The sequence below is a fragment of the Elephantulus edwardii genome, unplaced genomic scaffold (genome assembly GCF_000299155.1).
Source record: "Elephantulus edwardii isolate Elephantulus edwardi_28Jun2011 unplaced genomic scaffold, EleEdw1.0 scaffold00007, whole genome shotgun sequence".
Classification (NCBI taxonomy): domain Eukaryota; kingdom Metazoa; phylum Chordata; class Mammalia; order Macroscelidea; family Macroscelididae; genus Elephantulus; species Elephantulus edwardii.
In genome coordinates, this window is record NW_006399757.1 from 37,435,057 (window position 1) to 37,447,591 (window position 12,535).

The 12,535-nt window shown below is 36.8% G+C and overlaps 1 protein-coding gene across 1 annotated transcript in view; it reads right to left on the reverse strand.

The window, feature by feature from the left end:
* FRA10AC1 (fragile site, folic acid type, rare, fra(10)(q23.3) or fra(10)(q24.2) candidate 1) overlaps positions 1-12,535 on the reverse strand; it is a 34,235-nt gene that overhangs the window by 20,323 nt on the left and 1,377 nt on the right. Inside the window, exons 2-7 of the mRNA XM_006880356.1 lie at positions 9,302-9,397; positions 9,144-9,189; positions 4,434-4,510; positions 3,275-3,358; positions 1,677-1,761; positions 1,084-1,129 (exon numbers count right to left, since the gene is read on the reverse strand). Coding sequence (XP_006880418.1) covers positions 1,084-1,129; positions 1,677-1,761; positions 3,275-3,358; positions 4,434-4,510; positions 9,144-9,189; positions 9,302-9,397 — 434 coding nt within the window. The remainder of the gene's footprint in view (positions 1-1,083; positions 1,130-1,676; positions 1,762-3,274; positions 3,359-4,433; positions 4,511-9,143; positions 9,190-9,301; positions 9,398-12,535) is intronic.

Here is a 12,535-nt window from a genome sequence, read left to right on the forward strand (position 1 = left end):
TGGTATACCAATTGAAGTATTTCAGATAACAGATGTTGCCCTGGATGTGCTCACCAAGTTGTGCCAAGAAATCTGGAGAACAACCACTTGGTCAACTGACTGGAAGGGATCTATATTTGTTCCCATTCCAAAGAAAGGTGACCCAACTGAGTGTGGAAACTACAAAACAGTGTCATTGATTTCACATGCAAGCTTTTAAAGTTAGCATCAATAATACCTACTGACGATAATTAGCCAGAGTGCTGCTGAAAGGCAAGGATGGATGATGAAATTTCATCTCATATACTATGGGCGCATTGCTAGAAGGGGCTATTCATTGGTAAGGGACATCATATTAGGAAAGGTGGGAGGTTAGCAAAAGAAAGACCTATATGATGGATTGAGAACAGAGATTATAGTAATAGGCAGTATGTCAGAGATGAAGATGGCGCCAGATAGGAAAGGGTTCAGATCCACTATTCATAGTGTTGCTATGAGTCTTACTCGATGCCACTATTAACAACAACAAACACAATTATACACAAGCATCAATGCAAAGAGCTGAAATGTTTAAAAACTGTTTCAAAATCAGCCACAGTACTCTTGCTGAAAAAACTGTTCATTTATATTTAGACAGAGAGTTTTAGTGACTCCCTGTGAGAAAAAAAATCTTCACTTCGGAAGAAGTCAAGACTGCAGAATGTGCTCGCTAAATATATAGAATGAACAAATGCATTTTTCAAAGTACATGCACTTATGCTTTGTGTGAATTGTTTTCACTATTTAATATTAAAATGGAAAATTAAGTACCAATAACATAATGGTATCTACTTTAAGTACTAGCATAAATGATCAAACATTTTAAAATTTCTAGCACAAAATACAGTAAATAATCTGACATGAACTACAATAAGTAATGAATTCCATAAAAATCATTATAGCATTACTATAATTTTGAGCCTTACTACTCTAATACAAGTATACTTTCTCTAATCTTACCTTTATTGAAATTCATTGTATATCTTAGAAATCACTTTACCCAATAAGGACAATTCAATAACAAAACAAAATAACCTCTATCTTGTTAAAGAAAGAAAATAATACCTTTTCCTGAAATGACTTCTTTTTCTATTCGCCATCTAAATCCAAACTGATGAGAGGAGGAAAAAAACCAACTTTAACTAAAATAAGATACAGTGAAAGAAAAAAAAATCTATTGTTACTAATTATTAGTGAGAAGTTAAATTTACCAGAGCAGAAATAATTATGAAACAAAGGAAGTATATTTGCCTCCTTGTATATGTTGATCAATGGGGGGGGGAGGCGGGGAGGAAGGTATTGATTTCAAACATTTGAGAGAGAATAAAAAAACATCATTTGGCTATGTCAAATCGTTTATTAGAACCACTCAGAAGAGCAGGACTAGAGTCAGCATGAAACAGGATCCAGAAGCCACTTGTGCTTAATTTTAGACTTTTCATGCCTCAGCTAACAAAGAAGCATCCTTGTCCAAGGGACCCTTCTCTAAATCCCACAGCTGCAGAGGTTAAATGGTCCAAATCACACTCCGTAAGTGTAAGACAACCTAGATTAGAATTAGCATCTTTACAGGGATAATGTAGGACAGGACACGATAATAAAAAATTAATAGTCTTCTTGAATAAGAACATCCTTCCATAAATATTCTAAAAGCATACCTTATTTTCTTTGTATCTACTGAGATCTGCGATGCAGTATTCTTTGAATAATTTATCATAGTATTTCTTTGCAAGTCTCTTCTCCCTAGATCCATAAAATTAAAATATTATACATTAAGGAATCCAACCAAGGTTTGCTTCTTGGAAGCAATGTCAAATAAATAACACATATGATATAAATATTAATGCTTTTTTTAAAAAAATGCCTATTTCTTACATGTACATAGAATATATGGATATTAATTATTAACAGTGATTCTCTAAGGAGAAAAGAAGATGTGACTTTGAGGATTAAGAATATCTGGACATTAATTTTTTATAGCAGTTTTCTGAGAAAAGATGTCACTTTGAGGATTAAGGTGAACATGACTCAAGCCATGCATTTTCAATTGCTTTATATGTGCGTGAACGCTAGACAATGATAAGGAAGGCCGAAGAAAAATTTATTTCTTTGAATTATGGCATTGGCAAAGAATATTAAATATACCATGGAATGCCAGAAAAAATGAACCAATCTGTCTCAACAGACGTAAAGCCAGAAAGCTTGTCAAAAGCTAGAATAGTTAAAAAAAAAGCTAGAATAGTGAGACATCATCTCATGTACATAGATCATGTTATCAGGAAGGAAGAGGAAGGACATGTTTGGTAAAGCAGAGGGTCACTGAAAAAGAGGAGACTCTCAATGAAATAAACTCATAGTGTCTGCAAGAACGGGCTCCAACACTGCAATGATGGTGGCGGGCTGTGGTGCAGGACAAGGCAGTGCTGCACTCTGATACAGGTGAAGTTGCAATGTGTCAGAATTGACTCAGTAGCCCTTACGGATGACAAAGAAGTGAAACTGAAGGCTCACAGTAGGAGATGAGAGAAAAACTTTTTCTCTGCCTTTTATGCTCTGTAAGGATTGGATTTCTAAAACCATTTTTCAGATATTACTTTTCTTCAAAATACTTCAAAAATTGTAAAAGCAGCAAACAGTAATATTGTAATGCAATACACAGTGAAGCCTGTGAGAGTCAGACTCAATGAGATTGCCTTGCTTTTCTGGGTCTTACAAGTACAGTCTTAACACTTTTCTATCAATCATTTTAATGAAAAGTATGAGTTTCCCCTCCACTGACAAGTTTCTGCTTTATACAGGATCAATTTTTTTTTCCTTCAGGTTTTACTGTGGTAAATTATTTTTTAAAATAAAGTCAAGTGATGAAGTAAGTTAAAACTACCAATCATGACCAAGAGCGCCAAACCGGGTTCAACAGTCCTAACAGTCCTGTTGTTGTTAGATGCTGTCAAGGTCAAGACAATTCATAGTCCAGAGACTAATCACACAGGAGGAGACTGTCCATCTTTCTGCCACGCAGCAGCTGGCAGATCCAAACCACCTGTCTTTTGGTTAACAGTGCAATTCCTTACCAGTAAGCCACCAGAAGAACTCCCTCCCACAGTCCTAGAGATGATTTTATGGTCTTAATTTATAAAACCATAGATTAAGGGGTGCTAAGGGGCTGAATGCCCTAAACAAATGACTAAGAACACACCAAAGAACAGAGAACGGTCTAAAATATATAATGTGTTATGCCTCTGACAGTTAAAATTACCAAGTCATGTCCATTTCATCCTCCTCATTCCACAGGAATTTATGATTTTCTCGTATAACATCCAAGTCTGTTTTGTCATTTTCCCTGGAAAATAAAAGTATTTAAATTTTCTGCTAAAACATAATCAGTCAAACTTGGGAAGTTAAGCAGTTCTACAAAACTTTTTGAAAACTGGGTAAAAGTAAATGAAGATAAACATATTTATAAACACATATATATGCATATATAAAACTTATTTCAGTATTTCTAAAAAGCATTTATAAAGAGTGCTGCTACAGAAGCGAGACAAATGGATAAGGAATCCATCTGTCTCCAGCAATGGTTTTAATTATATAAATGGTGCTAAAATGCCAATGCTTGGATGAGAAATCTAAATAAACACTAAGCGAACAGGAAAATGTGAATAAAAATAAGTTCCACGAGCTAACCAAAACTCAGTAAAACCACTCTTTTGAGCTTTAATTTTTAAAAAAAAAGATAAAAGTTTTCCAAGCTCCAACTTCATATAGTTTCCTAGGAATATAGAGGTAAGTAGGAAGAGAGTTGAAGAGAGGACCTCTCAAGAAAAGATATTAACAATTTAAGGGTTGTAGGACAAAGGGTTATTAAAAGGCATAAACTAAACTGATACAGGGGTACATTTGGATGGATGAATTGGTACTAAAATTTGTTAGGGCCTTTCCACCTCTGAAAATCAAAAAGTCGGGGAGGGGGAGAAAGCCCACAAAAAACTAAGAGGTGTTAAGAGAAAAGCTTCAAATGTATGAAACAATACATGTGTGAGATAAATATTTCAGTGACGTTTCTTGCAATGTATTGCTTTTAAAAAAATACCACCAAACATTACATTCTAAAAAGTTCAGTACCTCAAAATCACTTAGAAAAAAAAAATTGACCACATAATCAAGCTCATTAATTTCTCCTATATTTTGTGACTGCCAACAGGTAAAGAGTTGCCTAAGGAGGACCTATTGCTAAAGAAAGGGGTTTCATGAAAGACTATGTAGACAGAAGCTGTGGATACTACCTCCACCTTCTCTTATATTAAGGAACATAGAGTGTAGAGAAAAGCTGCCAAATCAAAAAAGAGTAGCTGTAAGCTTTGAACTAAGATCATCTACATTCCACACCCAATCTTTGTAAATCGCATGGTACTTACCCCAAACGCTTGAAGTCTTCCTTTTTGCCACCATAGTACAAAATATAATCATTTATAAACTTTGTATGCCTTTGATACTGAAATGCAAAATATTAAGGGTTTTATACTCTCAGGCACTGTGCTGTTATAGCTGTTATATAAGAACACATCCAGCTGGATATTTAAAAATATGCCAATATGTACAAATTATACAATTAAAAAAAAGGATGCATTCATATTGTGGTGCTGGCAAAGAATAATGAATATGTGGTGGACTGTCTGAAGAATGAGTAAATCAACCTTAGAAGAAATAAAATCAAAATGTTCCTTAGAGGAGAGAATACTATGACTTTGGCTTCTTTTATTTCAGATAAATCATCAGGAAGCACCCATTGTTAGAAAAGGAAATTAATGTGTGGTAAAACAAAAGGTCAGGAAAAATGAGGGGAAATCTCAAAAAAGATGGATTGACATAAAAATCACAACAATGGACTCAAACATACTAACTCACACTCCTGGAGAAGGCACAAGTCTGGTTAAGGCTTTGTTTTGTTCTACATAAGGTCAAGTCTACTCAACAGAAACTAACAATAACAAATGCTGCAGCGGGATAGACACACAGATCAACAGAACAGGCAACCAAGGAACAGACCCACACAAATAACGTACACTCACTGTTGCAGAAAGTGCGAAGTCACATAATGGAGGAAAAATGGACCTTCCAACAGTGCTAGAGCAACTGGCTGTCTTGGGGGGAGACAGAAGGGTGGGCAGGGATCCTGAATCAAGTCTAATATCTTACCTACCAATTGACTCTATAACAGATCACAGAATTTAATGCAAAAGTTAAAAACCTCTTAAGATCCTTAGAAAAAAAATTATGAAAGAATCTTTAGAATCTAGGCAGGGTTAGGCAAAGAATTCTTAAACCGGACACAAAAGCACAATCTAGAAAAGGAAAAATTGATAATTTGGACCCATCAAAATTAAAAATATTTGCTCTGTGAAAGGTGAAAACACAAGCTACGTACTAGCAGGAAAATATTTTCAATCCTAGTCCGCAGAGGAGTAAAGGACGAGTATCTAGAACTACTAATATAAAGAACCCTCAAAACTCAACAATAAGTCCAATTAGATAGGACAAACATTTCATCAAAGAAATGGCAAAAAAGGACATGAGAAAAGATGTGCAACATCATTAACCATCAGGGAAATGCAAATTTAAACTACAGGGAGAGATTGCTCTATAGTCATCAGAATAGCTAACTTTACAAAAGGGAGCCAGCATCAAATAATGGCAATGATGAAGAGAAACTGGATCACTCAGACATTGCTGGTGGGTATTCAAAGTGGTCTAACGACTCTGAAAAGTTTGCTTTCCTACAAAAATTTCTTACAAACTAAACATACAACTACAATATGACCCAACACCTGTGGCCATTTATACCAGAAAAATGAAAATTTATGTTTACATAAAAATGTATGCATCAATATTTATAGCAGGTTTATCTTCAATAGCCCAAAACTCAGAAGTCTTTCAATGGCTGAATAATGCTTACCTCAGTACACAATTCAACAATAAAAGGAAATGAGTTATTGATACATGTTGAAATCTCAACGAATCTTCAGAGAATTGTAATAGGAGAAGAAAGCCCATCTCAAAGCCTACATGCTGTATGTTTTAATTTATGTAACATTCCATGTTACATTTAATTTCTGCTACATTCCATGTAAGAATGACAAATGAAAGAAGTAGAGAAAGCTTAGATATTACTAGGGTTTAAGAGAAGGTACATCCAAGAAGGAACTAGGTGTGGCTTTAACAGGCGACAAGAGGTTTCATTTTAGTGAGAAATGTTCTATAACCCTGACAATGTCAATTTAATATTTTGGTTGTCAATATTAAAGGATTTGGGGAAAACAGATAAAAGGTACATGGGACCTATCTGTATTATTTATTAATAACTGTGTATAAATCTGTAATTAAAAAAAAATCTGTGGTGGCCTACATTTGGTCCACAGGCTACATGTAGTTTGACACGTCCTGTCTTAAAGCCTTAGCTTCATACCTATAAAATGAAGGTTAGATTAGGTTTCCTTTTACCTTGGATTTTTCCAGACACTTTCCATTACAGATTTTCTACAGGTGATATTAACTTAGAAAAAGCCTACATAAACACGTGGGAACAGTCACTGCCATCTCAGAGGGACCATCTTTCATCTACTCCTATTTCTATTTTTACAAACATTACCAGATCTCCTTCTAGAAAGGTCTCACGCTTATGTCTGCTTCATAAATAAATACCTGAACACCCTCTCAACTGCTGTTAATAATTAGATCTAAGTATATTACTAAGACAGATCAACTTTATATTTTATTAACAGGCTCTTGTATTCAAGGAAACTTGCATTTTCTTGGGACTATACCAAACAAGTAAATGTTCAAATCACACTTTTTTTAAATGGTAGTGACACGGAGTTCTCTTTTAGGACAAAAAATTTGTTTTAACTGTTAGTATAAAAAGTGTATAATTTTGGGGGGGAAAGAACATTTATAACATACATATTTATGGTTCTTAAAAAAGATATGATCACTCTTAAACTTGACATCTGGAAATGGATATTCCTTCCTTATTTCACTACCCTATTTTATCTATCAAAATTTATATTTCTTATTCTTGTTTTATTTTGTAGCCTATACACAGACACCCTTAACAATGTATTGTTTTATTTCCTACATTTTCTGAAATTAATAAATCTAAAATTTACTTTAAGTCATAAATTCCTTTTTAAGATAGTATACACATAGCACCCAACTTTTCCGTAAGAAAAAGTACAAACTAAATGCCATTTAAAGCACTATATTAAATGTAGATAAAAACAAACACTTTAAAATCAGTCATATATTTTGTTGATATCGTCAAGTCACCTGTGACTAACAGTGACTCAATGTACAACAGCTCTGAACTCCGTCCTACCCTGGGCTAGTCTCAATGTCTGTGACACACCTGCTCCTATTACTCCAATCACTGTGTCAATCCATCTCATCCAGGGTCTTCCTCCTCTCCATTGTCCCTCCACTCTTCCAAGCATGAAGTCCTCCTTCCTAGCAATATGTGAGAAAGAGCTTCAAAATCCTTGCCACCAGTGAGAAAGCTGGTTTCACCCTCTCCAAAACAGACCTATCTGTTCTCTTGGCGGTCCATGGTATGTTCAATACTCTTCTCTAGAACCACAACTTAAAGGCATCAACTCTTATACCTTAGAGATATTCAATTTCCCCAAGACCTGATCGTCCATCTATCATGTATGGATTAATTAAGATGTTCTTGGCTCCTCCCAGGGTCTCTGGAACTGCTCCTTGGCAGAAGGAGTATGGTGGTGTGAGTGCAGGAATCGTGACAAGCTTTTGGAGTCGAGCGCTTTTCCAGGTATGTGTTTGGCGTGCAGGTTTGCTGTGTCCCTGGGAGCGAGGCAAGCCAGGTTTGGCCTTAGGGCTTCAGGCAGGAGGTGGCCTAAGCCCAAAGGCAGGTTCAAATTGCTTTCCTGTCAAACATTCTTCTAGGTGGTATAGTACTGTCTGTGCATTGCTGTACAGAGGTAATTCATGTTGCTGTGACGCTGAACACTGTGACAGTGAAGTGCCAATCGTGGTAATGGGTACCCATGGTGGACAGTGTTGGCTGGAGCTTCCCAACTAAAACAAGCCTGGAAGCAGGAGCGGCATCCACTTCCGAAACGGCTTGCCTCTGGAAACTCTATGTACGAACAGTGCTCAGGCCGTTCGTTCATAGGGTTGCTATGAGTCGTCTATGACTCGACGGCATCAAACAACAACAACAAAGAAACAAGTGGCACATGAGAAAGCTAAGCATCTGGGTACAAAGTAAGTGAAATAAATAGGCCAATAGCAGAATACTGCTACAGCTCAAAGAAAGTGTTAGGAATGATAAAGTGAAGCAAATGACTATAGGGAGGGATTTATCTAACTGAAATATCATGCTCTGCTTGACCGCTTCTCATTCTCCAATATTTCCAACAAAAATATGGACGGTAAATGGTAATAGTGTCATAAACTAACTTGTGTCTAATTGAGGGGGGAAAAAAGTCCTATCCAAAAGTTGAGCTAAGACACAGCTACAAAATATATAGCTTAAAAACTGCCTCTAGTCATATTCGAGAAGTAAAACCACAGCAAGCCTAAGAACAGGCCACAGACAAATGTAATCTTAAATATGAGTTTTGCAAAGATGTTAAGTAGCCAAGAATCAGGTAGGAAGATGTGAGATAAAAAGACACTAAAGATAAGCATAAAAAAGAGAAATGTTGAGAGGCTGGTATAAACAAGTTTCAAAAATACTTACAAGCTCAAGGGTATTTTAAGTTTATTGATAGAAAACCAGCAATATGTTTTACTATTTTTGTCTCTAAATGTATCTTACATGTCAGGAAAAGAATTGCATCCAAAAGTATAAATGGCAAAATTTTGTATCAATAAACACATCAAAAATAAGATGTAAATACTTACTTTAAAAATAAAATGTAAAGTTCTATTTTTTATATTTATATCTCCCTATATCCTTCTCATCCTACATTCTCTTTATATAGATGCCACTTTCTATTTACATTACATCTGTCTAGATTAAATTTTATAGACTCACAAAGTTCTATAAAATACACTTGAAAATAGTCTACTCATTATTTAAACATCTGGACAAAGATAAAGGATACAGCATCCATAGCTATGAGATGAAACCTTCTATTTCTTGCTTCTTCCCTGTTAAAACAGATTTTATTTTAAACATTATAAAATTCAAACTTATCAAATAACTCAAACCCAAACTCTCAAAACCCAGGAACAAGCCACGTGCCGCACACTCACACGATACCTGTCCAGCAGCTCTGCTGCCACTTGTTTATGCGCCACTTTCCCGTGTTTTTCTTTCTGAAACGGCTTTTTGAGCAATAAGTCATCTTCAACCGTCCTGGGTTATTAAAAAGAAAAATTATTTTAAAAGTTTTATCCAAATACTTCGCATCTCCTGACTCTCTAATTTTCAAAACTGGAAAGTGTTTTCAAGAATTCAAGTCTTTGCTTAAGAAAGACAGGCCTTTAATACGAATTTTGCATCTTCTTACATAATACCTTAATTTTATTTAAACCAGGAGAAACAAAATCGACTGCAATGAGCAGATTCCAACTCACTGCAAACCTCTGTTGGCTTTCCAAGGCTACAAATCTCAACAGGAAACTATTTTTCTTCTGGAGTGGCTAGGAAATTTGAACCACTGACCCTTGGGTTAGCAGCCCAGCATGTAACACGCTATGCCAGAAGGGCTGCTTTAATGATATTTAAACCCACTGCTGCACACTTGGCTCTGACTCACAGAGACCTTCCACTGAGTTACTGAAGCTGTAATTTTTTTTTCCTTGCTGTGTACCGTCGAGCTGGATCTGACTGGCACAGGAGGAGATTCTCCAGCACAGCATCTGGTGGATTCAAACCATATACCTTCGGTATTGCAGCACAGCTTCTTGCCACTAGGCCACCAGAGCTCCCTTGGAGCTGTAAATTGTTATGAGAAGAGACTGCCCAGCCTTCTCCTGAGGAGCAGCTGATGCATGTGAACTGCTGGCCTTTCCTTCAGCAGCACCATTCCTAACACACTACACAAGCAGAGCTCTTTGCATGCAACCTGAGTATAGAAAAAGACTACATAACTAGATTTGTCCCAATTCTATTTTTACAACCTACCATTTACGAATGTAAAAGTTCTTGGGAAACATAAACAAACCAAAAAGCCCAGTTGCCATCAAGTCAATTCCACCTCAGAGCAACCCATAACAATCCTAAAGGACAGGATAGAACTGTCTCCAACACATATCCAAAGCAGGAAAATGTTTATAGAAACAGACCGCTATGTCTTTCTCTGACAGAGCACTGGTTGGTTTGAACTGCTAACCTTTTGACAGCAGCTAAGCACTTTAGCCATTGTAAAACATGGCTCCTTTTTGGGAAACGTCAAATATAATTTTTTTATTGTTGTTGTTATGTGCCATCAAGTCACGTGTGACTCACAGCAACCCTATGCACAACAGCCCTAAACCCTGCTCTATCCTGTGCCAACCTCACTGTCTCCAACACAACCACCCCAATTACCCCAATCACTGCATCAATCCACCTCATAGAGGTTCCTCCTTTCCTGCGCTGTCCCTCCTCCCTCCCAGGCATGACGTCCTTCTCCAAGGACTTGTCCCTCCTTGCAACATGTCAAAAGTATGTCAGATGAAGCTTTAGAATCCTTGCCTCCAAGAAGCATTCTGGTTTAACACTCTCTTGGATGAACCTCTTCATTTTCTTAGCAGTCCATGGAATATTCAACACTCTTCTCCAACACTGCAGCTTAAAGACATCAAGTCTCCTTCTATCCTCCCTACTCATTTTCCAGCTCTCTGATGCATAGCAAGTGACTGCAAAGACCATGGCCTGTATCGGACGCACCTTAGTCTCCAGAGTGACACCACTGCTCTTCAGTACTTTGGAGAGGTCCCTGACAGAAGACTTTTCCATCACAATGCGTGTTTTCATTTCCTGGCTGCTGGTGTCAAGACTGTGGAGCCAAACAAACCAAAGCTGTTAACAATCTGAATCTCTTCACCATCCATCTTGATGCTGCTAATTGGCCCAGAGGTGAGAATCTTCATTTTCTTGATATTGAGCCCTCAATCCATATTGACAGCTTCAGTCCTTGCTTGACTTTCTGCAGCAAGCACTTCAGGTCCTCCTCAGTTTCAACAAGCGGGGTTGTGTCATCTGCATAACGCAGACTGTTGATGAATCTTCCTCCAATCCTGATGCCACACTTCTTCTCATACAGCCCAACCTCCCGGATAAACTGTTCAGCATATAGGTTGAAATGGTATGGAGACAGGACACATCCCTGGTGTACACACTTCCCAATTTTGAACCATGCAGTGTTTCCTTGCACTATTCTGATGACTGCCTCCTGGTCCAAGCACAGGTTTCACATAAGCACCATCAAGTGTTCTAGAATTCCCATTCTCCTCAGTCAGCCAGTTTGTTGTGATCTACATAGTCAAACGCCTTTGCATAATCAATGAAACAAAGATAGATATTACTCTGGTACTCCCTGCTTTCAGCCAAGATCCACCTAACATTAGCTACAATATCCCTAGTACCATGACCCCTTCTTAACTCGGGCTGGACTTCTGGTAGTTCTCTGTTGATGTGCTGTTCCAGTCGTTTCTGGATAATCTTCAGCAGAATCTTGCTTGCATGTGAAATCAATGATATTGGTCGATAATTTCCACACTCTGTTGGATCTCCTTTTTGGAATGGGAACAAATATAGATCTCTTCCAATCAGTTAGCCAAGTGGTTGTCCTCCAGATTATATATTATAAAAATAGACTATAATATTCTTTTTAAGAAATTATTTTTATAATAATTTTAAAAATTATTTATGAAAATTGAATACCATTCAAAGATTAATTAATTCCAATTAGTATGCCTAATATATTGTGGTCATTGTGAAATAATAACTGTGTTTCTTCAAGTTTGATTAGTATCAGTCATTTAACCACTGCTGAATTAATGAATAAAATCAAATTTCTAAGCACTGATAGCTGAAAACAAAGCTCCTGAACACACCAATAACACTGAGACAGATATAGCTTCTACATAACAGCCAGGCTTTGTTACTGTGTTTTGTTTTGTTCTGTAGTCAGTCTCTTTCAATTGACTAAATATTATATGAGATCTTTTCCTTGACCACTTAATCTCCTCATTCACATAACTATAAAGATTGCAATGTATCTCATCCTTCACACCAGCCTTATTTTAAAGTCAAATATGGGCAAAGAAATGCCAGTAAAAACCCTTTTTTGGCTAAGACATTCACAAAAAGTCCTTAATAGCTGAATGAGGAATAGATGCAGTAGAGAGATGTTGTTATAACATGTTGTCAAGTCCACAACTGAAAGTGACTCTATGAACAAGAAATCTGATCCCAACTCTTCTCACTATCTCTTAGTTGTTGGAATGGATGGAAAACCTCATAAGCAGTTCCTTACTTCACCTCTGCCTTGCATGTGAACTTCCG